The 27,750-nt window shown below is 37.6% G+C and overlaps 1 protein-coding gene across 3 annotated transcripts in view; it reads right to left on the minus strand.

Moving 5' to 3' along the window:
- Positions 1-7,601: 7,601 nt before the first annotated feature.
- grin2da (glutamate receptor, ionotropic, N-methyl D-aspartate 2D, a) overlaps positions 7,602-27,750 on the minus strand; it is an 83,143-nt gene continuing 62,994 nt past the window's right edge. For all 3 annotated transcript variants that reach the window (XM_042776457.1, XM_042776455.1, XM_042776456.1), the window contains 3 exons: positions 18,241-18,428; positions 16,321-16,553; positions 7,602-13,093 (listed from right to left, as the gene is read on the minus strand). In XM_042776457.1, the coding sequence (XP_042632391.1) occupies positions 10,061-13,093; positions 16,321-16,553; positions 18,241-18,428 (3,454 nt within the window). In that variant the 3' untranslated portion in view covers positions 7,602-10,060. The remainder of the gene's footprint in view (positions 13,094-16,320; positions 16,554-18,240; positions 18,429-27,750) is intronic.

A 27,750-nucleotide genomic window follows, 5' to 3' on the forward strand; every position in this document is an offset into this window, starting at 1 on the left:
TTCTAAAGAACCTGCAGGACCTGGAGGATGTTTGTCAAGAACATTGGGCAGCTTTACTGCCCAGGACGAACCAGTGACTCTTGAAACTACCACAAAATAGTAATTGATGTTCAAGGAGACAAGACATGATTTTTATAAACAAGAACATGTAAACTTTTGAACAGGATAATTACTGAAAATTTTGCCTTGTAAAATATATGTAAATATCTTTCATCAAATAGCTGCATCCTGCAGCACTACTGTAAATAAAAAGAATATGATACTTAACTTAAAATGTAACTAATTCAGTCAAGGATTATAGAGAAACCCATTAGGTGGAAGAAGTTTTTTTATTTTCTCATACCTTAGTTGCTCATTACTGTCAGAAGTCTACTGAGAGCAAAAAGAGACACTCAGAAACTCACAAGCCCCTTTAGGTCAAAATACAGGCACAATCTGTTCTTATTAGCTACACTGATGCAGGGCTGCTAATAGTCTTGTTAGGAGAAACAGGCCCATTTATTAATTAATTTGACTAATTAGGATACCGAGGTGAGCCAGGAATGAACTAGGAAATGCTTCAGTGGCCAACAGTTAAAACAAGCCTCTTTAATTATCACCTTGACTTCACCATTAGTTATAGTTCAGAGCATATTATTACATAGAAAATGTCATAACTAAAGGGACATTTAAAATGGCCATACACCCACTGCTGGCATTCACTCCTGCTCCCAGTGATTATCTAACAGATAGAATTGAGACTGCAGCCGCTTATGATGTCAGATCACAGTTTCTTGTCATCACGAAATGTCTTAAGGCCATAGCTTGCCATTTGTATCTAACGATGTTTGGATTGCATGTATGGAGCGGTTGCGTGCTGTTGGCACGACTCGGGTTTATCTCTCTCATGTCATTAGAGCTTGTAACCATTTATTTTCCTCATTCATCATATTTGACTCTTGACAACTCATTCCCAGAAGTGAGAAAAACTTTGGGACTGTTTTGGTCTTTCTGTTAGTTATTCATGCTTATTTAGACAGATGAATTCTCTGAAGTCTACGAATTAAGATGAATTCAAATTCAAATCAACACCCCCCCCACCCCAATCATCTTAATGCTAATGCCAATATTTTTTAATGCACTGCATAAAGTATGAAATCTAGGACTTAAATAGACAAATGCTGTAAGTTTGGCATTAATTTATTTAAATGTTCATATTTCTAATGACTTTTTTCATTTAATACTGTATGTTTAAACTTTTTAATAGTTTTTTTTATTGAAAATATTTAATACAATTAGTGTTAATATTGAGATATTTTAAACTGATAATTAAAATAATAGATTGTTTCCAAAGCACAGCCAATGATGTTTGTGAGTGAATTGTTCATCTGAGTCAGTTCTTTTCAATGATTCAGTCAAACCACTCCCAAACTGATTCACCAGTCTGAATCAAATTAATAATAATAATAATAATAATAATAATATTAATAATAGACCGGAAAGGTCAAAACCTATCATCTACTGACAGCTATTAATACATACCAAACAATTTCTGTTTTCATTTTGAATTTGAAAGTAAATTCAGTTCAATTTATCTGTATAGCGCTTTTCACGATACAAATTGTTGCAAAGCAGCTTTACAGAAAATTAAGTTACAACAATATTTAGTAGTAGCTTATCAGTGGTGACTGTTAGTTAATGTTCATGGCAGAAATGTACAGAAAAAAAATCAATTAAAGACACTATTAACCACAAGTATTATATGTTGCAATCAAACTTACAGCAAAATGTGGTAGTTCTGTATGTTGTTTCAGGGTTAGCATCATCTGAGGTCCTCTGAGGGGTTGGCATCATCTCTTCTCAGGTGTTCTGGATCCAGACTGAAGCTTGTGTAAATCCTAGTTAGGCAAATAGGCTACTGTGTAAATTAGTGTTAAAATTTAATCAATTTTATATACCTTTCTATTACATGGACTACTGCCATTTCATAACATTTTGTTTTTATAAAATGTAATAAAATATAGGCTATATATTTCGTGTAGCCTATATTCAATAAGAGAATATATGGAATTTTTGTACTTTTATTAAAAAATAAATCGCACATCAGTTATCATTTGCAGTTTTCTCATTCCTAATTATATCTCGCCACTGATATATTTAATTTACCGTGAGATGTTACGAGTTTATTCATTTATTTTGGGGACGCAAATGAAATTCCATCGCGTCATTATTACGTCTCCAAAATATCGTCCACGCACACATAAAGAGATTCTCCCGTCAAACTGCCCCAGTTCAGCCTGAGAGCGCCCCACTGCTGTCATCTGTGGCACATGCGCGGGATAAATTTATCCACCACTCTGGAGTTTATTGGTATATTTAATGCGTCAAGACAGGCGGGCCATATTTTCATTGTATGTTGTCTGGCACGGAGGTTCTTGCCCTAAATATGGCTGCAGTGGATTTAATAGGCAGAAGGCTGTATAATTGGTTGTCATTCCGATTTATGAGGTACTGTAGCTGCTATGCTGTTGAACGTATCCGTTTGGGAATTTCCTGTAAGGAAGTATGGAAATGCTGTCCTCTTGTGGCATGCTATGAGAATGCCATGATGTATGGGCTTTTCTATATTCGTAGTTATTATTTTATATTAAGCCTATTAATATAACACTGAACATATAGTGCGATTCATTGTGTCTGAGACCACATAGAAAATCAGTTATAAATTAGTAAGTTTGTGATATCGATCTAGTTCATGATACTCTATGGATCATTATCAAATCTAGCTACAGAACATGATGATTAGGTTTTACATGATATTTTTTCACTCAAATTGTTATGCTATTAAAACTATTTAAATAATCATATTGCAAGATTTATTTCTGAAAAACCAAAGCCTTTTCCACTATCTCAGACATTCTGTGCATTTTCTTTAGAGATCTCACTGTATACCAGCATAAATTATCATTTTGCTTAGGCAAAATATTAATTAAATCTGTCAAACAACCTAGCTAATTTCTTATGAAAGTTTTAAAGATGCCCTTTGAACAGAAATGAAACATAGCTACAAAAAGATCCTTGATTCAGCATAGGGTTCCTCAGATTGCCACACTGGCAGAAACCTCTGGAGAACCTCTAAAATTGGAGTTCCTGCAAGAGTTCTAAAAGACACTTGAAATAAGCTACATATTTGAAGTTTTGTCAGTAAGGAAAAGGTATTAGAGGTACCTTCAAAAGGATGTCTAGATGTTCTCCAGAATCTTCTGACAGTGGGATGATGAGGAACCCCAAATGGTGCCTAAAGTAGGCTATCTTTTCATTTTCACAGTGATTAGCAAACTCCTGCCCTCCACCTCTCAGGATTGGAGTCGGATAATCTCACTGCAGGCATCCATTTCCTGTGATGCTGAAATCCAACTTCCACACAATAGCAGGAGCTCTATCAAGATAGAAATGTTCCTGAGCGCATTTCACCAGAGGCGGCAGTTTATCAGCGCATTTTTGCAAATCACACCGTTAAATTAATTTCAAATGAATGTTGATCATTTTATCTGGCTCTCCGTGTCCCCCTAATCCCGGATTTCTCTCTTTTGTCTATACGTCTGTCCTTTCCCCAATCTTTCTCAAACCTTCCTGTATGATGTTTTTAATCTCTTATCTTCTTTCTCCTTGGCCTGATTTCTGCTCTACATTCTACTACAGAAAGGAGGCGAGAGAGAAAAATCTTTCAAAGTTTAGAGAGATACTCACCCCTGCACTGGCCAACATCAAATAGAATTTGTTTAGTGATAAGACATAATTGAAAGAGTCAAACGTCACTCAGTGTTTGTTTGAATAACTTTCTGATCCAACATTGTAGTTCAGAGTAACAGCAGATAAAAAGAAAGTTTGATATGAAATCCTTATGCATACTAATCAATACTCATACATACTGTTAAATATAATCCTACAAAGTAAGTGTATATTGAACAAGCCTTTCTCAACAACATTCTTGGTTTTCCTTCCTCTTCACACTCTCCAACTAAAGCCCTGAAAGGTAAAGATTTTCTTACAGCTCGCCTCTTATTTCCTCCATTAATCTCCAGTAAATGGCCCCCATCGGTTAATTATATTCCCTCTGTGGTGGCATGGAAACCGTGTGGTTACATAAATCATGCATTTGTTACTAATTAAAAAATGGGAGAGTAAGTTCACGGACTTATGATGCTGCATAGGTAATTAAATTTAAAAAAAAAAAAAAGTATGATAGAAGTGAGGAGGGGGCAAAAATTTTTTTATTAAAGCATCAAGCTATTACTTAGGCAACCCACAGTAACTTCTCACGTTTCTCTTTCTGGAAAATCAGTAACACTAGTTCCCTTTACCTGTCTGTGGAGACAAGGAGGCGATGCTTTCTGCAAACTAGCTGTCACCTGCATTTTACATGCTTATATTTCTCTTGGGTTGTACAATCTCTAATGTTTCTGCATACCAACAGCTTGTGTCCAATAGCTCTCTTATCTCCTATTTCCCCACAGAATTTACTCACTCACACAGAGCACACATGCTGAATTCACTGCAGATCCTGGCATATTTGGAATCGTAGGATAAATGTTAGATTCCTTGAAATCCTTTGCTGATAGCGAATAGATAGCAATGCTACTGGACAGCCAACACCTGTGGACATCATCCAATTCAGTATGGCCATGGTGGTATTTTATTTTCCTTGCAAGATACAAGTCGCAATTTTGTATTATTTACATACCCCAAAGTTCTGTAAAAGTAGGCTATTGTGATGCTGAATCAAATTTATCCAGAGGAACCTTTCATAGTTCAGGAGACTTGATGGAGTTTTGTTTCAAATGTTTCTCATGACATTTCTTAAAAGAAAAAATGGCAGGCCTAATAAAAATGCCTTACATTTTACAACGCTCCCTTCTATTCAATAACTGTACTTATCCAGAGTGAGCAAAGGGCTGGCAAAATCACTCTGGACCCCTCACATCCAGCACACTTCCTCTTTGAACTGTTGCCATCTGGTCGACGCTACAGAGCCCTGAGCACCAGAATGGCCAGACACAGGAACAGTTTCTTCCCCCAGGCAATCCATCTAATGAACACTTGATAATAACTGTGGAACACACAACACTATTTATATTTATATACACATACACTTATTTATCTAACACATACTTAGTGTACACTTAAATTTTTGCACATAATATACATGTACATACATAACTGCCTATTGTAATATACCTGCACATACAATTGTCAATTTGTATACTGTCATTCCTTACCTACTTATTTGTATTTTTTTTTTTTTATTATGTGTTTTTTGTTGTGTCGCCGTCATTCTGTTGCACTGCGGAGATTCTGTCACGAAAACAAATTCCTTGTATGTGTAAACATACCTGGCAATAAAGATCATTCTGATTCTGATTTAGTGAAAACATCTGAAACTATATATATATAATTAATTTAATGTGTGTATATATACCATAGTGTTGATATTTATTAACTATTAAACAGTTTTTGTTAAATAAAATAAAGCTAAAAAAAAAATAATAATAATTAAAAATAAAGAAGAATAAAAATGAAACTCAGAAAAACCCAAAATGTGAAATATTGCTTTGGCATTTAACTGAAATAAGTATTAATGAGAAACCTAATACTGAAACTAGCAAATTAAGCTGAACAGAAGTATTAGAAAATATGAATTATTATTATAAAAAAATGACAAAAGTACAAAAAATTAAAAACTAAATTAGAAAACTAAAAATACAAAAATGTATTTTAGTAAAAATATTAAATGCTATACTTAAAATTTTATATATATATATATAGATATATATATATATATATATATATATATATATATATATATATATATAGCTATACTGCATAAATATTATATATATATATATATATATAATTAAAATGAAATTGTAAAAAATGATAAAAAAAATAAAAAATAAAATGAAAACTAAAAAAATTAATATTATAATATACAAATATTAAAATTGCACTGTGTATAGTATAGTTAAGAGCTCAGACAATTTTGTCTATGAAGAATTTGTTGAGAAGTGTTGGCCCTGTCTAGAAGAAACATCTGATATATTAATGAGCTCTCATTTGTGTTTTACAGCAGTACAAAAGGGCTCTCCCAACTCTGTTAAAGCTTCTTTAAAATTCTCTGCATTAATCAAGGTAAAACGTAGGTTTCCTCACCAGTGGTTTCAAAAGGCTTTTCACTCTTTCTTTTCAAGTCCTCTCTCTCCCCAGAAACCTAGAAAACAAAGACTTACATAATTATTCACTGCGTTTGCTGTCAATCACAAACATTCTCTGTTGAACACACGCTGAAAACAACAAAACAGACCAAACACTGTTGTATTAAAAGTCTTTTATTCTGTTCTGCTCGCAGCACAGCATAGTATAGTCTCCCATGGTCGAGCGGCTCAGCGAGTGGCCCCCCTGTGAGGCTCCCCTACTGAGAGGAGTATGGCACAAGAACCTAACACAGTGGTACCGGGGGGGCACTACTGTCCTGGCACAGAGTGGCATAAAACATAACTGGCTCTGCTCAGCTACATTATCATAAAGTATTACAGAGCAGCATCGCATGTGTTCGAATGTGTTTTCAGCATAACACACTGCAGCTCGGCACAGACAGAGCGCACACACATACCGTTTCCAAAAAAGCCAGCCTTGTGAGACACATCTGAAGACTGCAAAGATTTTGACGTAGCGAGGTCAAATCCATTTGCTAAAGACCTGCTATGCTCATAGTGATCCTAGTGTGGAGCCTATAGCTGTGCATCACCATGTTCCAAAACTTTTACCACAGTGACACATACAAACCTCAATCACAGCGTTTGTTATTTGCAACATAAATTCATTGTGGTCGATGGTCAGCCATGTAATTCATAAAACACAGTTGAAGACAAAGAGACAAAAGTTCATTGTGGTCGTTGGTCAGCCATGTAATTCATAAAACACAGTTGAAGACAAAGAGACAAAAGAAGACAATATATAATGCAATATGTTTGTATGTATATACACATATATGCAAGTTGTTTGTTGAAATATATTATTTATATCTATAGGTATATATTTTTTATGCTGCTGCTTTGATAAGAGACTTCTTAAAGCAATGAACAATCAAACAAAACATTTACTGTCAAAGACACTATCAACACAAGAAGACACGTCTAGAGAAAGGCCATTTTAAGATTCTTGGTGGTGGCAGTTCCTAATAAAACTTATGCAATATGCCTGATATTTTATCATTTGAGAAAAGAAAAAATACATTATCTTAAGGTCCTTGCTGTTTCAGCCCAAATGTTTTATCAAAGTTGTCTACTGACTTTAATGTGCACAATGGAATGGAAAGAGAAATCAAAATAATTTTGCGCAGCTAATACATGAAACATCTTAATTATCAATTCTGCTGACAGAAATGTTTGAAAACAATGCTCTTATCTTGAGCTATACTGTTTTGCTGAACAGCTATTTCTCTATTGCTATCTAAACGTCACAAACACATATATGAGGTACATCTATATATAAAGTAATCCAGACACATATTACACAACAAAGTTGGAGTCAAAAGGATATACATACATAAGCTGCCAAATATTCTAAATGTTAATGTCAATACTACTCAGAATTACTCCGAAATCTTTGACAGTGAGGCAGAGTGTTATGATTCTGGTCAGAAGTGACAAGACTTGTGTTATTGCCCTCTCGATTTCACCAAACAGAAGTCATCTGTGTTTAAAAAAATAAAAATCATCATTACCCATTATGTTTCTAGTACTCCAAAGTCTCTTGACATTACTGTTTAGCCCACTGACAACAGAATATACCCCAATTAATTAGTACTACTTGCAAAAAGCTCAGCATACAACAAATAAGCTCCACATGGCTCAGGTGCAGTTACAAGCACACACACAAAATACAAATAGCCTGTTGGACTGTGCGAGGTACTGTGTCAAATATGCACTTAAATAAATTCATACATATCTAAATAACAGCATACAATGTTTCAAATGAAATTGAAAATAATCAAACTTTGCTGCTGGCTTGACAAAGCCCTGCGTGAAAGTTTGAAAACCCTTGAGATTGAATACTTAAAGATTTATACATAAACATATTCAGGATTTGTTTATTTTTATTTTTATTTTTTTTAGAATATTCTGTGTGAAAAACACAAGCCTCAGAAAAATATAATCAGAAAAATATAAAACATACCTAAGTCAGAACAGCATGAAGGATTATACTGAGTCTGGTGGATGTAGCTTGAACATCCTCTGATTAAACAGAAAGGTGCTGGAATTTTGAAAAACCCAAAATAGAATTTTTGCAATTACAGTATGCTGGCTTTGTCAAGGCAACATCATTACAAAATTCATTAATCTGAAACAAAAGAAACTCAGAACTCAGTTTGTCATACTTTGCTGACAAACATTTAAAATACTGTATAAACAAAATAACAAAAAAAGTTAAACATAGTTGACTCAGACCTGCTGCCAACACGCATTGCCCTTTGCAATATTCACAGTCAATTATAGCGATCACTTCAAAGATGCTAGCTTTTGGCTAATGGTAAAAGCTAAATTAAACAAAGATCTACCTGACTGGTTTGCTAATCAGTCTTTTCCTCACATGTAATTTAAACCTAATCTGACTTTATTTTTTTTTTTATTTATTTTTTTACTTAACATATATGTCTAGTAAAAGCATTAAACTGCAACTCTATTTTGCTCTCATTTGACCATTTTATTCTTGCTGCTACTTGTACAGCTTAAGCAAACTTGCTAAGCAAGTATGATATTGTGTCCAAAACTAATAAATGGCAGAGCAGAGCAGCTTGTAAAAAAAGGTGTAAAAACACAGTGTTAAACTGTAAACAGTTCTCTCCTTCGCTTATCGCTCTCTGAATGATGACATGTCTTTTATCACACACTGACATCTCGGATAGCGAGTACAGTGCTGCAGTATAGCTAGCCCTGTCATCCTGGCACTCTCAACATCAGCTTTCAAAGCTACCCTAACTGGCTCCGACGAGAAGATCTCCCTCGAGAAAGCTATGATCTTAAAAGTGTCTTGGTTGCAGCACACTGTGTTGTCATGGCAACATGTACATTCAGTCGAGAGGGGAAGGGCCACCGATTATAGGTAGTTGAAACATTGCATGTGCCCTACAGCACAGTGCTTATATTCTTTTAATAACTCAACACAACTGTTTTAAACCAGATCACAAACATATATATTATATATAATAAAATAACTTTTAAATATAAAATATATGTATTGTATGTTGTTTGTAGTTAATTATGTATTGCTCAAGGGATGAGAATAAAAACATGAGGACCTGTGAAATGGTTTCAACTGAACAGGACTGTACATCAGCTCCACTTTAGTTTGGCATTCACGTTCAGTAAGCCAATATGTGATCAGTCATGGCTAACTTACCCTGTTGCTAGGAATACAAACACTGACAACACACAGAATGCTAGATGTCAGTTTGCGGAAGGTGGAGGTCAAGAAAAATGCTCTGAGAAGAGAAAAATGGTTTGCTACTTTCCTTTGTGAGTGCTTCCCTTGAGATATTTTGAATGAATATACACAACAATTAAATCATGATTCAGAGCTCTGAGAGCAAGAGAAAAAAAAAGATGGGTGTGGGATGTTAGGGCTTTGTATTTTGACCTCAGAATCTCCCTTCGAAAAATCGTTCCAGAGCCATCGAACAGCAAAACACTCCAAGAAAAATCACATTTACCCACATTATTGACGCTCCACCTTAAAGCCCCCAAGAAGTAAGAAAAGCAAAGCCAATCCCATACAAACAGCCTCGCTAACATCAACAAGATTTGTCAGCATGGCAGTGTTCCATTCTTACACAAGTAAAGAGAAAGGGCTACAATTTATGTGACATCCCAATCCAGGTTTGTCTCTGAGCATTAGAGCATTGTGCATTAGATCGGTGCCAGCGAAAACAACCCAACTCGACTGCTATGAACAGTTTGTGGCATGAGCATGTGATTTGATCGCCCCTAGGGGCTACTTGCTGATGTTCCTCATTTAATTATGTTCCTCAGACCTCACTCTCCACACTGGAGAAGTGGGCAGAGCCTCGACGAGAGCACAGGCTCTTGGTTTTGAGGGGAAGATGTGGGGATTGATACCTTTGGGGTTGGGGAACCGATCGCAGTTTCTGGTACTGGAGCTTAGCACTAGAGGAGGACAAAGAGGAGGGCTGTGGGGCACCAGGTGTAGATGAGACAACCGAAGTGGAGGACACTGATGAAGAGGAGGTAGGTGGAGGTACATGTATATGGTGAGAGGAAGAGGGTGGGGCTGGGAGTGCAGGGACCACTGGAGAGGGTAAAGATGGCGGTAGACTCTGAGGAGGGGATGGTGGTTGTCGGGACCGGTCTGAGCGTTGTGGTCTTTGTGCACTAAGGTTGGATTGGCTTCCAGATTTTGCCTGGCTCTGCGCCCGATCCGGTTTGGATGATTGCCGTTTGGGTCTTACACTGCTGCTGAAACTATGGCAGTGAGGGAGTAGCTCCTCCTGACTCCTAGAAGTCACCCGATTCCATTTGGAGTGAGTGCTAGCAAAGTGATGGGGTGACTGGCAGGAACAGGATGTGTGGACTCGACTCTTCTCTTGAGACCTGCTTTTAGATTTCTTTTCAGTCTTCACTGGTAATTTATCAACAGACCAGTATCTTCGAGGAGGTGGGGGAGTCAACGGAGTTGTAGGCCACTGATGTGATCCTAATCCTTCTGATCCCCACCCTGTTCCTGCTCTGAAACCCAAGCTACTTTCTCCACCACCCCACCCCAAAAAAGAGTCTTCTCTACTGTTTATGCTGCCTCCTCTTTCTCTGGCAGGGTAGGTGCCAAAGAACCATCCTCCTCCTCCAATGCCTCCAACTGCCCTTCCTTCGTGACCCTCCCAATATCTCTCAAACTTACCAAACTCTCCTGAGGAACCTTCATCATCTGTGTATATCTCAACAGTTTTTTCTCTGTCCCTTTCAGATTCAGAGTCCATTCCTCTGCTTTCTCGTCGTCGCCCCTGTTCTTGTGGCCTACATCTTTCCAGTTCAGACTCATCTTCTTCTTCTTCCTTGGAATCCCATTCGTGAAATGACAGGCCTTCTCTCGAGCAAGGCTTAACTCTCTTGTTTTTTTCCAAAAGGGGCTGATTCTCTCCACTTCTTTCTCGCTCATTTCTCTCGGCTCCTACAGACTTTCGTCTTTTATATATGGGAAGCAAGGGTACAAAAGATGGTGGTGAATCAGAAGTTGGGTTTCTGCTACTCCAAAATTTGACGGTTGAAGAAGTTTTGTTTGAGCAAGAAAAATGCTTGTTGTTGGACCTTGGCCTGGAGTGACGTTGTGATTTTGGGCTTCTCTGATGTCTTTCAGTTCCTCTACTGCCTTCTTCATCTTCTCCACCTTGATCATCCCTATCTCTCTTTACTCCATCTCTGATAATATCCCTATCATAACTCCTTGTAGAGCTTTCACTCTTTTTTCGGAAAGAGCTTCGCCTCAGTGCAGGATAAGAAGAGTATTCTTCTCCTATTCCTTTTTCAAAGACATCTTTCCTGTCCATATCTACCTCCTCTTGTTCAAATCGTTTTTCCCTCTCCCTCCTTCTTGATTTTTCCTCTTTTTTCTTTTTCTTTTTCACCTTACGCCTTTTGCGCTCCCTTTCTTTTTCACGCTGTTCTCTCTTCTTTTTCTTTCTACCCTTCTTCCTCCTCTTTCTCTCTCTTTCACTTTCTTTATGATGTTGTTTCTCCTCCTTAACATCTCTATCTCCAGTTGCTCTTCTACCCTTTTCTTTCTCTCCCCAAGAAGCCCACCACTCTTGAAGCTGTGCAATCTGGCTGCCTGTTCTGTCTCTCACGTGCGCCCTCTGTCCGCAAGGTTTACGGGGTGGTATAGGTGGTGGTGGAGGACTGCTAGGCAGGGATCGGAAAGACATCCCTGAACGACTTTTTCTCCTCCCCAAAAGCAGGCTTGACTCCTCCGTAAGCTCATCTGTGTCATAGTCCTCATACACATCTGGTACATCTGCCCGGTATCTGAAGCTCTGTGATGATGTGTACGATGATGAAGAAGAGGGAGAATTGGATCGGGAGACTGATTCTGAAGAAGAGGATGAACTGGAGGTGCTGGAGCTGCTGGAGGAAGTGGATGTGTAGCATACATATGGAGAAGGTGAGGGCGGAGTCTGTGTTGGGGAAGAGATGGGCACAGGTATAGGCAGATGAAGAGGAGGAGGACGACGTCCTCTTCTCCCACCACCATCCCTCATTCCATATCTACCACCACCTCTCCTTCCGAATGGAAGGATGTTTTCATAGAGTGGCCCCCCTGAACCCTTCCTTTTTGAGAAGCTGCTTCTCCTCCAGATAGATTGCAGAGGTGGAGAGGGATGTGGCAAAGCAGGGTTAATTGGTAAGTGTCCAGAGGCTTGACTTTTAGGAGGTAACCGTGGGTTTCCAGAGGATTTTGTCCCTCGATGCTTAGTTTTTGGAGGTTGGATGCCTATGATTTGAGGTTCAGCAGAAACCCCTAAGCCTTCTGGATCAATTGGCCCATAGTATCTCTTGTACTCATCCAGACCCCCCTCTCCTCCTCTTATTCCCACACCCCAGTGAGGGGGCATGCCTTGGAATTGTGTTAAGTCTGTTATCCCACTGTTCACACCACCAGGCTTCTCAGGGCCCACATTTGGATGTGTCCACCGATTCACAACAGCTAATCGACGATCATGCCTTGGAAAGAATGTAGAGCAAGGCATGGGTGCTCCAAGAATGGGACTGTTCGATGGCCCTAGTGCCATTCCAGAATGTCCACCTGAAGGAGGGGAGCCAGGAAGAACAGCATTGTATACCGGTGGCTGGTGGTGGTGTTGCATTTGTTGTTGCTGCTGCTGTTGATGTTGCTGTTGTGCCATAGTGATGGGGGGATTGGCCACGGCTGTAGAGATCACATGAGGCGGTGGAGGAGGAGGAACTGTGGAGACATGATGATACTGAGGAAGTGTGCTTTGGGAACCTCCAGGAGCTGTTTCATCTTCAAAATTGCAGCAGCTGTACATACCCTGTAAGAGATAACAAGCAAAAGATTTACTTAGCAAACAATTCAGTTTACTATTTACTATTCCCCTTGGTGATATACAAACCGATTTATACACTTAGAAAATGTCTTGGTAAAGATGTGAAACATTACCATAAACATTAAATTGTAAAGCTCCCAGTGTTTTAATGATGCAAGAGTACAAACTGTAAGCTCAGCTAACCTTTTCTAAGGTAATGGCAATGCTGACCTCACTCTTTGAGTGTTCCATATACCCTAACTGCCTTCCAATTCTCTCATTAAATGTCTGGTTGCTTGCAAGGGGTTTTGGTGTTTTATATTGATTAACTGCCTTCCAATTCTCTCATTAAATGTCTGGTTGCTTGCCCGAAAAGAACTTAAATTACACTTTCAGTTTTGATCGTACAGATAAGTGCAATACATCAATCGAATCTGTAAAGGGTCTACTTTTTTTTGTATACCAGACATAATAACAACAAAACTTTGTGCACTTATAAAATAAAGATAACAAACAAGGAGTGCTGTCTGCAGCCTTTGTCTGCACTGATCTTCAGGATACAAACACGTCATTAAAATGAACTGTAACTCAGTGAATACTCAACACAGAGACATGAGAGAGATATCTATAGAAAGCCTGACATGTCTACTTTTAAACTAAACAAGTGCTGCTGAAAACAAATATTCTGTGATAAAGTAATCCATATGAAAACAACGCGATGTCCGTTTTTTTCACGTCTCCCTTCATTATCTTCTAATGCGACCACGCCCCCGCGCCGAGCGCGCTTTTTGAGATTCAAATGTTTCACTGAAGCGCGCGGCTTTTGAATACGCCCACACAACAGAAGACAACGCAGCGAGACTGTTCTTCAAGTTTTTATTATTTTACTGTTTGCTTCGCGATGAGAGGAATAAGACATAATTCACCCCAAAAAGATGTGATGTGGTTGAGGATTTGAGATTTGGATTTCCTCAGAAAAAAGAATGAAGCACTTTATTCAGCAGAGATCATAAACATGAGTAAGTCTCTTTTTATTGATTTATATACTTGTACTTGTTTTTCACATAACGTGTAAACATTTTACTAGTTAGACTTTTTTCCAAAGACTTTTTTGCCAAACTATAATTCCTGACTAAATGTATAATCAAGTGAAATATTATGAAGTTTCAATAACAATATACACTACTATACCATTCAAAAGCTTGATGTAAATAATATAAATGTACCAATAAATGTAACTGTAACAATCATTGCTGTTCTTTCAATTTATCCCACCTAAAAAAACCTAAAAAAAAAAAATATTCTCAGCTCTTTTCAACATTAATAATAATAATAATAATAATAATAATAATGATGATGATAATAATAACAATAAATGTTTTTTTGTAGAAAATAAGATTGTTAAAAGGATTTCTGAAGGATTGTGTGACTGGAGTAATGATGCAAAAAATTCAGCTTTGAAAGTCAGCTTTGATTTTTCCTAATAAACTGTTTAACTGCACTCACAAGTGAATATTAAATTATGTTGTGGGATAATTAAATATATTCTAAATAAACTACAAACATAAAATTATATAGATTTATTTTGTCCTCACATTCGTTCTTGTAACTCATCCCTCTCAGTGACACAGGTGACTGAATGGCTCATTATGCAGCTCATTATGCAGGCCTTTGTCTTCTCAGGTGTGAATTCATGATAGTTGACGCCTACTTGCATATGACTTTTACCAACAAAAAGTGTCTTAGAAAATTTAAATCAATATATTGTTTTCTGTAAGTGAGTAAACAAGATGATTTTCACATCATTTAGAAAAAAAAAATTCTAGGCTACAAGCTCCAGTTCTCAAAATATCTGGGAACCAATGTTCTGTATGTGTTTTATTGCCTTATTCAAGTGATTTAACATTTTTAGTTTTTCACTAACCACGCATAACATTTTTTTTCTCAAAAACACAATCATGTACATACATGCTGCTCACATATTATTATAGCCTAGTTTGTGCTGATTACAGTGAGATTAGACTTTAGCCATTTAGATATTTATAAGAAACTGAAAAAAGCACAAATGTCAGGGCATGACAAAACTTCTCCACAGGCCCCAAAAATACCCTTAGACTCCAGAGGGTTCTCTCATTAAATGTCTGGTTGCTTGCAAGGGGGATGAGTGATAATACAGAATGAATAAATGATCCATCTTCTATCATCCTTTTCCACCCCTATTCATTACTATGAGAGAAGTTATGGGCTTTGATAAAATCCCTCTGTGTGTGCAATGGGAATGCTGGATGTGCCTTCACATTTTAGAAATGACAGGAAATAAAGGGGTGTGCTGCAAAGTCCCCTTCTAAGGATTTAACACCTGACTGCAAGGAGATTACTGCGTGTCAGTCTTTGTTCTTGTTACAAGTAACAAGAAATGCAAAAAGAGTAATCTTTCCTTTTACTTGCAAATACATTACTTCCAGTTTTGTTTCTTAGATTCATTTTTACATTTCCTGGGCTACTGATTTTAATTTGTAGAGCTGGAATGAAATGATCATTATGACACAATTAATGTATTTTATCACTTTCTCTCAAATTTCAGCACAGTTTCATGAGAAATATTCATAAAATAAGTATATTTATAAGGGCTGTGAAAATTTACCTTAATACTTGTAATTAGTTAAATATGTTTTAAAATGTTAAGTATGAAATAACACATTTATTAAATATGATCTGTTCTGTGTGATTTCTAAAAATGAATGAGACGCTTTCAGAACTGACTGAAACAGTTTGGAGCCACATCGAAAGTATCTCACACACATGCACAAAATTCCCTATGGGAGCTCCCATTTATCAGTGGCCTAAATGACTGAGAAAATCATTATTCTACAGATTATTTATTTATAAATCAAACCCAGATGGGACGTTTAACAATTGTAAAGTCATTTGCAGCCTTTATATGATCAAATTTAATTATCACCGAAGCTCAAAAAGTGAAACATCATCCACAAGTGGAACGCCATCATTCATAAAAATGTTAATGTAATTATTGATGGAGGAATGTGGGTCAGTGGTGGGGGAAGTATGCACATATATTTTGAGTGCCATTAACACAAATTGAAGAACAATAATGACATATATTATTTAGTTTTCTTTCCTTAAAAATTAAGGGAATGCATTAACATTTTAACAAAAAAACAACTGACAGCCCTACTATTTATATTATCTTGCCCTTTATTTGGGTCACTCACCCGACTGAAAGCCAGTAGGAAGTCCATTCCTCCAGAGCGGCCCAAACAGTGGCGGAGCTTCCAATAGACAATATGCTCCCATGCAAACACCAGCAGACTTAGGCCCATAGCAACCAGAAGCATATAAAACACTCCCGCCATGTTGTCTATGTCCAGCTTGGAACTCATCACCTCAATCTTATCATTATGGCAGATCCCAGACAGCCAGAGTCGTTCAAGCATGTCAATCTCATCTGAAAAAAAGGAAAAGATGTGCGCAATGACAGGAGATAAGAAGCATGAAAGACAAGTAGGCCTACAAACAGGGGAAAAGACAGATGGACAGAAGGGAGAAAATTAAAAAGAAAGACTAAAGAAAGCAAAAGAGCACTCTAACACTATTGTTGAGAAAAGTAAGTCTTAAGTCAAATCTACAGACTAGAGCAGGGGTAGCAAATGTTGGTCCTGGAGAGCCGCAGCCCTGCAGAGTTTTGCTTCAACCCTAATCAAACATACCTGAACAAGATAATCAAGGTCTGAAGGGTTACTAGAAATCTACAGACAGGTGAGTTTTACTTAGGGTTAGAGCTGAACTCGACAGGGCAGCAGCTGTCCAGGACCAGAGTTCGGTTAACAATTTAATTTAACCGCGCATCTCTACGCTACACTGACCTGGGTCGCCAGTAGCAAACTATGGAGCACGCTCTGCTGGACAAACTAAGTAATTACACCATTCAGAAGCATTTAATCTGTGTTATATGTTCTGTAAAAAAAATTTAAATCATATCGGCGACATATTCGCCAATATCGATTCCGACAGACTCATATCGGCTGATAATATCGACTAAACGATATATCGATCGGGCTCTACTACAGACAGTAGAGATCTTGCTCTAGCTTCAGTTATTATTACACTGTTCACAAAAAGATGAAAATAGAAAAGAAAAAACAGGAAAAGAATCATGAAAGGCAAGGAGGTGGAAAGAGAGAAGCAAAGAAAGAGAGACTGGAGGATAATAAGAGCTTTGATGGAGGTCTGAAATGGCCTGGTTTCGAGGCTCTTGTGATAAGACAGGCCCGTAGTAGTTTGGAGATGAAAGCTCTAGACCGATGAGCCTACCTCTCAAACAATAGCCAATAGTGCATTTATCAGAGTGAAAATGTCACTGTGGAAAAAATAAAAGCATGACAAAGGCATGTTTCTGGCAGAAAAACGACATATGCATTTAGATGACGGCTTTATATCTAGGATTATTTCTTCACTAAATCCTCATTTCATATGAAACAAAGCATAAAAACAAAACCGCCCTGACCTGCAGGTTAATTACGTTTCAATTTATGACAATATGGCCTTGAACAATGGCTTAGGTAATGGGAAATTTAATCATAGGAACTGAAATCCCTATATTTTCATTATATTTATTAATTCAAACAAGCAAAATCAGCCCTGAGAATTTCAAGCCAAATTGGAATGCGTCAAAATTCAAAATTGAGGTGTTCGACTACTGCACTGTTTACTGAAGTGACCCTTTGGCTATTCATACATAATTGTATTCATTTGCTGTGATAATTTTTCTGATATCATTTAACATATTTCAGTGAGACTCTTCCAGCTCCCTTTCACATTTATTCTTTAATCATTATGGGGCAACTCACTAGGTTCCTCATCATTAAATCTCATCAAAGAAAAACAAGCAATGCAGGAGAATCGCATGTGAATGTGTGTGTATGTGAAACAGAGAAAGGTGGAGGTACCTCGGAGAATCAGAATAACAAGTGTAACACCACTAATAAAGGTTTCATTTCCAATTGTCATACTGAAAATCATGGCTTTGAGACTGAGTATAGGAGATTACAACTCAAACACAAACAAACAACAAACCACCATTAGATACACCTGGGGTGTATCTAGGTATTAATTTCATGTAGAAATTCTTTTACCATCTCCAACTAGCTGAAGGAGGGCAAGGTCTAGCGGCCGCTTCCAGCGGGAGTTTTTGTATAAGGCAATGCCATATCCTGTTGTAGCGAACACTTTGCCAGAGCCGATGGTCATTACTTTACAGCCCTCGTCCTTACGAGCCATGTAATTCAGGACAGCTGCGTCATATATGAATGCATCCAGTTTTCTGCAGAGAGAAAGAGGAAATGGGAAACAAAACAACAAGGCATTGGTAAATTACTTCACAAGACTAATTATCACTTTATTGATTGTTACATGTAAAGACGAAAACATTGATGATCTTCAGGGAAATCCTATTTCTAAACTAAATAGCATGTTATCGGTAATTAGTGAAGTCAATCAACCACCCAACCTAGTTCTACACCATGCTTTTGTTGGTTTAACAGCACTGAAAAGACTTTTTAGGACATGGGATTTTTTTTTAATCTCTCTCAAAAAGTTATTTGTTGCTGCTGGCAACTGCCTTGAAAGACCAATATACTTCCAAGACTTTTCCATCACCTTTCTAAGAGTTTCCCAGTTGGATTACTGTGTAAGGATTAGAAAAAAAAAAAAAACATTTATAGATTTTCACTCAAAAAGAGCCAATGTAATATTTCTTAAGTTTTTTGAGTAAAATATTCCAAGAGTTTTCTCCATATAATGGACTCCTATGGTGCTCAACAGTTTGAACTCCAAATTGCAGTTTCAGTGCAGCTTCAAATGGCTCTGCACGATCCAAGCCGAGGAATAAGGGTCTTATCTAGTCTTTTTCTTAAAAAAAAAAAAAAAGTATATACTTTTTAACCACAAATGCTCGTCTTACACGATGCGCGTTATGCATGACGTAATCATGTTGTAAAGGTCACATGTGGTTAGCTCTTCGTCTCTGTACTTCAGTTCAAAAAGGTAGGGTAGGATGAAAAACTCAATTTCATTTTCTCCTCCAACTTCAAAATCATCTGACATCGTTGTTTTACCTTTTTTGTAAAGGGTGTTTGACTTTCTTTGCACATTCACTTTGTAAACACTTGGTTGTTTTTTCTTTTTTGTTAAGGTTTTGACCTTTCCAACGTGACTACATAATGCGTGAGGTCGAGCTAATGCAAGACAAGCATTTGTGGTTAAGTATATTATTTTTTATTTTTTTCAGAAAATGACCATTCGATTCGCTACGCTATTCTTCGGCTGAGATCGTGTAGAGCTCTTTGAAGCTGCACTGAAACTGCAATTTTAATTGTAATTATATTTCACAATATTAATGTTTTTACCAAACTTTTGATAGTGTACATCCACGGCGGGAATTTCTATGACTTTGTTTGGATTTTGTTAATATCAGAATCAGAATAAGAATAAGCTTTATTTTCCAAGTGTGTGCAAACACACAAGGAATTTGTTGTGTTTTTTTTAAGACTAAGTAAAAAACAATAAATAATAATAATAATAATAATAATAATAATGTGCTATACATCTGGAACAAAAGATTTATGTACATATTTTTGCATTTACTGTATATACAGCTGTATAAATAAAAATATGTATAAAACTTTTATGCCTTGATGTTCTAGTGCACAGACATCTGTAACTGTCTGCCAGACAGTTATTGAAGTGCACAGAACCGACTCAATAACAGCTGAGTAAAACTGTCATCTGCGCCTGTGGAAGGTTGAACTTTTTCAGTTGACGAAGGAAGTACATCCTCTGCTGAACCTTTTTCACAATGGAATCAATGTAATTGTCCCACTTCAGGACCTGTGAGATGGTGGTGCCCAGGAATCTGAATGACTCCACTATTTGCGCTGTAACAGTATGAGACTTTTACGGTATGATAATCATCTCAGAAAATATCATGGTTTCCTGGTATATATTAAACAATAATTTTTATCAGTAACAATGACCCTTAAAAGAATAAGAACATGATTTTTGAGTGAACAAATGCTTTATTACAATGTGTAGCAGAAAACAATGATGCAGAATATAATTTATATGGGGCAAACAGAATGACATTTTTTTAGCTATTAAAGTTAACAAGAGCCCTATAAAATGTTTTATTTTTATTAAAATTCTGTTTTAATTTTTTGAATTTTGTTGTAATGGTTTATTCACATTTTAAGAATAATGGAGACCTATGAAATCATATCATTATCATAATACTTTTTTTTCTCTTTTTTTCTGTTTTATGGTTTAATACAAATATATTGTAATCAAATGAATACATAAAACCTTAACATTTTAACTGATGTTTCAAAATGTTCTCAAACTAAAATGTAACAACTTTTATTTTGGCAAAGAACTGCAGCACAACAGAGGTATACTAAATGGACAAACATGATATTTCTTAAAGACAATATTTAAAAAATTATCTTATTATAAAGAATTATACATTCAATTGTACAATGCTAATATATTTCTGTCATAATCTCAAATTAAATCGAACTTTTATTTTAACGGGTTGTAACGGACCTTTGAGTTTCAGAGTGTATTTGATAATGTTTTTTCTCAAATAAATCTAGGAAATGTTTATTTAAGTTTTTTCTCAGAGCAGTTCTGCTGATGTTCATGTTTATGTAGACGCTGAACACACCATTAGCTTTATGCGTACTTCAGTATGTACGTTAGTAGCCAAGATAAAACGGTGCTACTCAGAGACATGCAGAAACAAGCAGATTATTTATATAGCAGTTTCTTTGCGCTTTAATATTCAAAAACACATATTATATCTACTTTTTATTTATCCATCCATCAGATTGCGAGTTTTACACAACATCCGTGTTACTGTAAATTCCATGTTCACGACTGCACTGGGAATCCCCCTGCCTCATGGAAATCATACAGCCTGAACCTATAAATGCAACAGACCTTTATCTGCATGGAGGGATAGTGTTCGTGAATATGAGCGAACATGTTGGATGTATTGCATCCCTTTGCATCCACATTTTTTGTTGGATATCCGTCAACCCTGGACAACCCCGCGTTTTTTTTAGAAGTTATTCCCATATACTGCAGATTTTAACTTCTTTTTTTGGCAGGTGATGGAGATGAGATATATTCTGTGTCTCTGCCATTTTCTCCACTGCAAGTGTGTGTAAGCAGCCGAGCGAAAAGAAGCTGCATGCGCAGGTGAGATTTACCATCATACTGTTATTTTCTTAACACCAAAGCATATGAATGGATTGCTCATGACGTCATTAAAGTGAAGCCGCCGCGCCGCCATATTGGTAATCCCTAGTGTGCGTAAACGTTCTATTGAATTAATAGGAAATTTTATGATTTTAATGAGAAAACATCACCTAACAAATCAGCGTTTTTAAATCTGAAGTATTTCTGTACATTATCACAATGCAAACACCCTAGGCATGTAAACGGATATTTTTTAAATGTCGGGAATTTCCCCAACTTATTAAAAAACCTACGTTCATTACAGTAGCGAACATCATGAACATGATAAACATCAGACGGACACGACCTCAACATATAAAACAAACGACAAAGTGCTCATTCCGAAATCTGAATTTATTCAGAGAAATAACTGACTATATACAGTACGGATTTAAAGACATAAAGCTTTATTTCCAAGATAGTAAGTTAAGCTTTTCATTTCATTATAGAGCAACATTAACAACATAATTGTATTATTCATTATAATATATTCAAATCCATTTCTGATACTAATACGTTCATGTTTAATAATTCCTGAATAATTATGTTCATAAAGAAATAGTCTATATTTTGTGTTTGATCGGTTACTTGTGTCATCAGTGCGCAGCAGACACACCCCACCTAAACGGTTTTTAAATATATCGCTTATACTACTGCCCCAAAAGACCGTAAACCACTGCAGATAACATCTGAAGTAAACATTAGTTTACATACACATAACATTAAAACTAGTCCCGTTTGACTGATTTGCTTCAAATCGGGTGATTTTAGGACAGCGGTTTCAATGTGACTCAATGGTGCTCTCTGCTGGTAGGGATTAGTAAGATGGCGGATCGAACACTTCCGGTGGCTTCACTGTCTGCTGGCAGTTTAGAACGCGATGAGCGATCCAGTCATATATAGATCAGTGGTTACAACCCTACTTCCACAATGCTATTCATGATGGTTAGAGGGGGGAGTGCAGGGGGGTTACTCTACTGTTACAACCCTACTTCCACAATGCTATTCTGTTCAGTTCCAGGTTGCTGTGATTGCCCCAGACAGCCAGATGCTCAACCTCTTGTCTGTAAGCAGACTCATTGCTGTCCTGGATGAGGCATGTCTGGGATGGTTCCGATGATTCACTAGATTGAAATTGAAAGTGAAGTGACATACAGCCAAGTATGGTGACCCATATTCAGAATTCGTGCCCTGCATTTAACCCATCCAAAGTGCACACACACAGCAGTGAACACACACCCGGAGAAGTGGGCAGCCATTTATGCTGCGGCACCCATGGAGCAGTTGGGGGTTCGGTGCCTTGCTCAAGGCCACCTCAGTCATGGTATTGAGGGTGGAGAGAGTGCTGTACATTCACTCCCCCCACCAATTCCTGCCGGCCGAGACTCAAACCCGGAATTTTTATTTTTGGGTTAAATATCTGTATAAATTGTGGGACGGATTCCCTCTTGGCAGCAAAGACCTAAAACCGTGCTGTCAGAATTTCACGAGCACATCGGCGCACTTCCCTCATTTGTGTCGCTTGGAGCACTTCTATAGGATCATAGCTCCTCCAACCAAAATGTCCAGTAAAACGTCTGAATGCTCAAAAGTTGGCAAAAATTATTTGGCATGCTATTATTGATGTCTAGGAGCTCGTCCCTAGTAAAGCTGATCGGAAAAAAAAAGTTACTTAAAGCAGGACAAACAAACAAAAATAGTAACAGTACCAAGGAGCTACAAACCGAAGCAGTCATGCGCAGTGCCATTTATAAAAAAAAAAAAAAAAAAAAAAAATCCTACTTTAAAGAGCAGGTCATATGGGTTTTTGAAAAATCTTTTTTTTGCAGTTTATAACGTAGCTATCCTTAAATGAAAACAATCTGCAAAGTTGTTAATCAAAAAAGTGCATGATAAATAAAGATATTGTCTCTCAAAAGAGAGAGTCGGTTCTGAATCGCCGTAACGAGTCGTTATAATTTCGACTCTTTTGCCTGTTACTGGAGTACGTCACTGGGTAATACATTTGCATAATCCCCGCCTGCCCGCGAAATAAGAACAGAGTCTGATCTGCCCACAAACACTTTTGCTATTAGTGCGTTTACATCATGTTGAGAAGACGCGGTGTTCAAGGATACCACAGAAATACAATTCGAGCCTTTTGTTGTGTGCTTGTCATTTTATCAAGAACTGCTTCTCTAATCTGTGCTTTTATCTTCGTTGGCTTTTAATCTTCTTAATTTGGACTAACAAGCTCTCTGAACCACGACCTGTAAGTAGTACGATTGATACGTTAGGTGTACATTTTCAATTGAGTGCTCAAAATAAAAATTTTTTGTGCCAATATGTGATGTATACCTAGTGCAGCTTTAGGTTTCCAGGTAAAGCACGATATTACTGTCTTACTGAAGTAGTTCTAAAAATTCGCAGTGAACCTAAGAATATGTCGATTATTGTAGACTGACCTTGTTCTAATTACTTTGTTTAATAGTAAAGAATGTAGTGTAGCACACAGACTTTATAATAATTGTGAAACTGCTGTTTATTGTGCTGCACTGGCAGTTACAGGGTTAATGCAGGAGAGATGAGTGATTTCGGCTGGTGCTCCTGTGATACAACTGTTCTGCGTTCTGATTAAAAGTTAAGACCAAGCGTCTTTTGTCTTTCGTTCTTCAAACATTACAGTAGACATATTTTGGTTTACAAACTGTATTGTTTAATCAGTTAGTCACGTTAGCACTCGGCTAACGTATCCACCTAGTGTTCACAGTTTAGCAGCTAAACTTTAGCTGTGGGCACGATTCGCTTGCATAAGTGTTTTTGTATTTTATGTCATTATAAGAACGGATTGATTATATTATTGTTTTATGTAAAGGTGCTTTGTCAATGGTAGCACTGGCTAATTGGCTCAAGGACTCATCTCTGTGGCAATCACAACAGGTTTGGCCAGCTGACCAATCAGAGCAGAGTAGGCTTGAGGAAGGGAGGGGCTTGCTCCGAACTTGCTTGAAACAAATCATTTCCTAATCATTGGAAATGACTCTAATATTAAATGTATATTCTGAGAAAATTACAATGTTTTCTGACCTTAGATGCATTTAAACCTGATGTAGGGGACTCCAATACAATATTGGGACACTTTAAAATACCATATGACCTGCTCTTTAAGGTTACTTTTATCTATGATTTACATTAAAAATCAAGTTTCTGGAGGACATTTAAAACAGGTACATAAGGTTCACTGAAAATGCATTTCAATAAATGTAACTGCATTTATGTTCTCACTACATAAAAATACAGTGATAAATCTATAGAAAGTGTGAAGAAAATGAAATTATAAGGTACTAGGTAAGCATGAATAAGCGTCAAGTAAACAGCGACTACATGCATGCATACTGCATACTATTTGATACTAATCAAATAACTCAAGAGTTTTCTGGGACACGACTTGTTTCTTTGCCATAAATGTGATAATATATGCGCACAAGCACTTTGCAGAATAGCTCCAAAGAACGCTGATATTGTCTGGCTGCTTGCTTTGCTGAAATGAGCAGCGCATAATAGGAGGGCTAATTTGTGCAGACACTGGTCTTCAAATAAACCCGATGTAAAAAAAAACAAAAAAACACCACCTGATATTATGACCTGATTGGCTAGCAGCAAGTTTTGTCTGTGCTGTCACAAATACACATTTCTTCTATGGTGGAGATTGTTGAATAACAGTTTGAAATGTGATGCTTGGAACACAGCATTTTGTGCAATTACTTTTCTAAGCAAATCAGACTGAATTTTTTCACCTGCTGCATGATAAAACAGGCAAAATAGGTGCCATTCTCTTTTTCAAATAATGTGAGTTTTGCTTTATTACTTTTCATTTTAATCTTATTACTCCATATTCACAGTGCTAAATAATTCAGCAGGTGAATCTCTTACAGTAAATACATAAAAGTAAGTTGCTTTTCAGAAGTCAAGTAAGCTTTCTACTTTATCAGAGTCAGGTGCACTGGTATGCCTCTTTTCTTTGATCATATTTTTTCCCACCTTGTTACATGCCACGTCTTTGCAGCAAAAACTTATATTGACAGCTTATTACTGGCTACTCTTCAACCTCCTGCTAAGCACACCTTGAGGTTATTAACAAGCTCTACTTGGCCCTCCAAGACCAGCAAGCCCTACATTAGCATTCAAGGTGGCAGCTTTTGTCAGAAGCGTTGTATCCAACAAAACAGAGCCCTTGGGGGAAAATGAGTCACACATTTCAGTAAGGGTGAAACCAAACGAACAGAACATACACAGACAGGTGTTTGACAGCACACTGGCCCACAGTGCAACCCGACTAAAATAGGAAGGCAGTAAAAGCAGTAGGTAGGCTGTTGAGGTAAACAAGTGCCTCTGAAAATCAGCTATCGCCTAGTTGGAGACCTGACTTGTTGACTTATGGGCTGGCAGGCCTGCCTTGAATTGCATGGCTTGAAATCGAAAGTCTCATTGTGCAGGTTACAACTGTTACACAATCCAAGTGCTTATGAATGACAGATGAAATTGTAAAGCCTGAACACTGCCATTACACATTCTAGCCCGCAAACACAACCTTTTTTGCGATAGGATGCATTTTCATGCCCTTTGTATGCATAATGCAGGGACTTGAGCTTTAGACAGGACAACCGTAGACACACACACTTCCGCGCACACAGATCCTAGGGCAATGAGGCAGTGGTAGCGACACCACACTGCTATTTAATAATTCTGGAAAAAACACGGCATCTTATGATGCAGAGTAGTGAATGAATAATGCACATGTGCAGAATAGCTCCTTTCGGTGATTAATAATGAAAATAAAATGACATCAAATTCTTTTTGTATAACAAAGCTTTTAAAAAAACTTTTGTTTCCTAAACCAGCATCATGCAGAATGCAGTAAACTGGCTCGGCAAATAAAAGCACCATCATAGGAAAACTCAATGCTTGACTATACAACTATAATACCACCATGCCTCTAAACTAAGCTGCCACAGCTGTGGTCACTGTGGTCACAATGTGGCACTAACAAAAACACATTCTGCTACTACAGTATTGTCAGACTTTTGCACCTGTTTTGCCCCATAGTCCTTTCTGTGTTTCCTTATTTGGTCTTGTTCCTGTCCTTGTTCTGTCTTATTAGTTTGATTAGTCATCCCATGCACCTGTTTCCCCAATCATCCCCTGTATTTAAGTTCTAGTCTGTGCAGTCTGTCTCTGTTGGATCTACTTATTGTCTACAGGTGTTGCATAAGCTCCTGTTGTTGATTATTCCCAGTATTTCCTTGATTAAAGACTGTTAAACATTTCCTCCTGACTCCAGCATGTTCCCGCAACAGCGTATCATGACAGAAGACCCAACCTAAACAGTAACCTCTGTTTTTCTACCCTCCGTTTTGTTTCCCGTTTTCACCCAGTGTCTTTTTTTTCCAATGTGCGCCCTTATGGATCCCCTAACCCGCCCAGAATTCCTCCTCCTCCTGCTGGAACAGGGGGATAGATCTCTCGAGGACCATACGAGACTATTCCAGCTGCTAGCAAGCACCACCAGCTAACTGGACGACGCTCTCTGCTCATTCTATAATGCGAGCTTGAACACCACGAGCAGAGCACCGTCGTCCGAAGATGGTCCTCTAGAGGATTCCGTTGCCTCCGTGGAGTGGACTCTGGCTAGAAATGGATCGCCATCCACCACCTGCCCCGTGGATGATCTCGTCAGATCCACTCCAGACCCAGTGCCCACGTCGTCCACAGTGATCACCATGGTGAAAGGGCAAGGCAGAGCAGAGTGGGGGGAATGTGGGGAAGGTAGTGGTGGGAGTGGTGGGTGAGGGTTGGCTGAGGGTGAGCTGATTATACATCTGGGACTGCTGGACTTAGAAGGGGACTTCCCCCAGCCTCTGGCTGGAATGCATCCTTGTTGAACAAAAAGTACTGAACGGTAGTATAACTAGTTTCCCTGGTCATTTTAAAAGACTGCTCTCTTATGGCAAATTGCTTGTGATGTTCACTTTGGATAAAATCACTTTTGAGTCAATGATGGCCTAGGACCTAAATACAGAGCAGATATGTTCACTGAATATAAACCTAACAGACCACTCAGATCATTAGGGTCAAGTCAGTTAGAAATACCAAGGGTTCACACAAAACAAGGGAAGTCTGCTTTTAGTTATTATGCCGCCCGCAGTTGAAATCAGCTTCCAGAAGAGATCAGATGTGCTAAAACAATAGTCACAATTAAATGCAGACTCAAAACTCATCTATTTAGCTGTACATTTAAGGAATGAGCACTGTGCAATGTCTGAACTGATTGCACTATATTTGATGTATAATCATTTTCTATTCTTAACTGT

This window comes from Cyprinus carpio, chromosome A19 (genome assembly GCF_018340385.1).
Source record: "Cyprinus carpio isolate SPL01 chromosome A19, ASM1834038v1, whole genome shotgun sequence".
Lineage (NCBI taxonomy): Eukaryota > Metazoa > Chordata > Actinopteri > Cypriniformes > Cyprinidae > Cyprinus > Cyprinus carpio.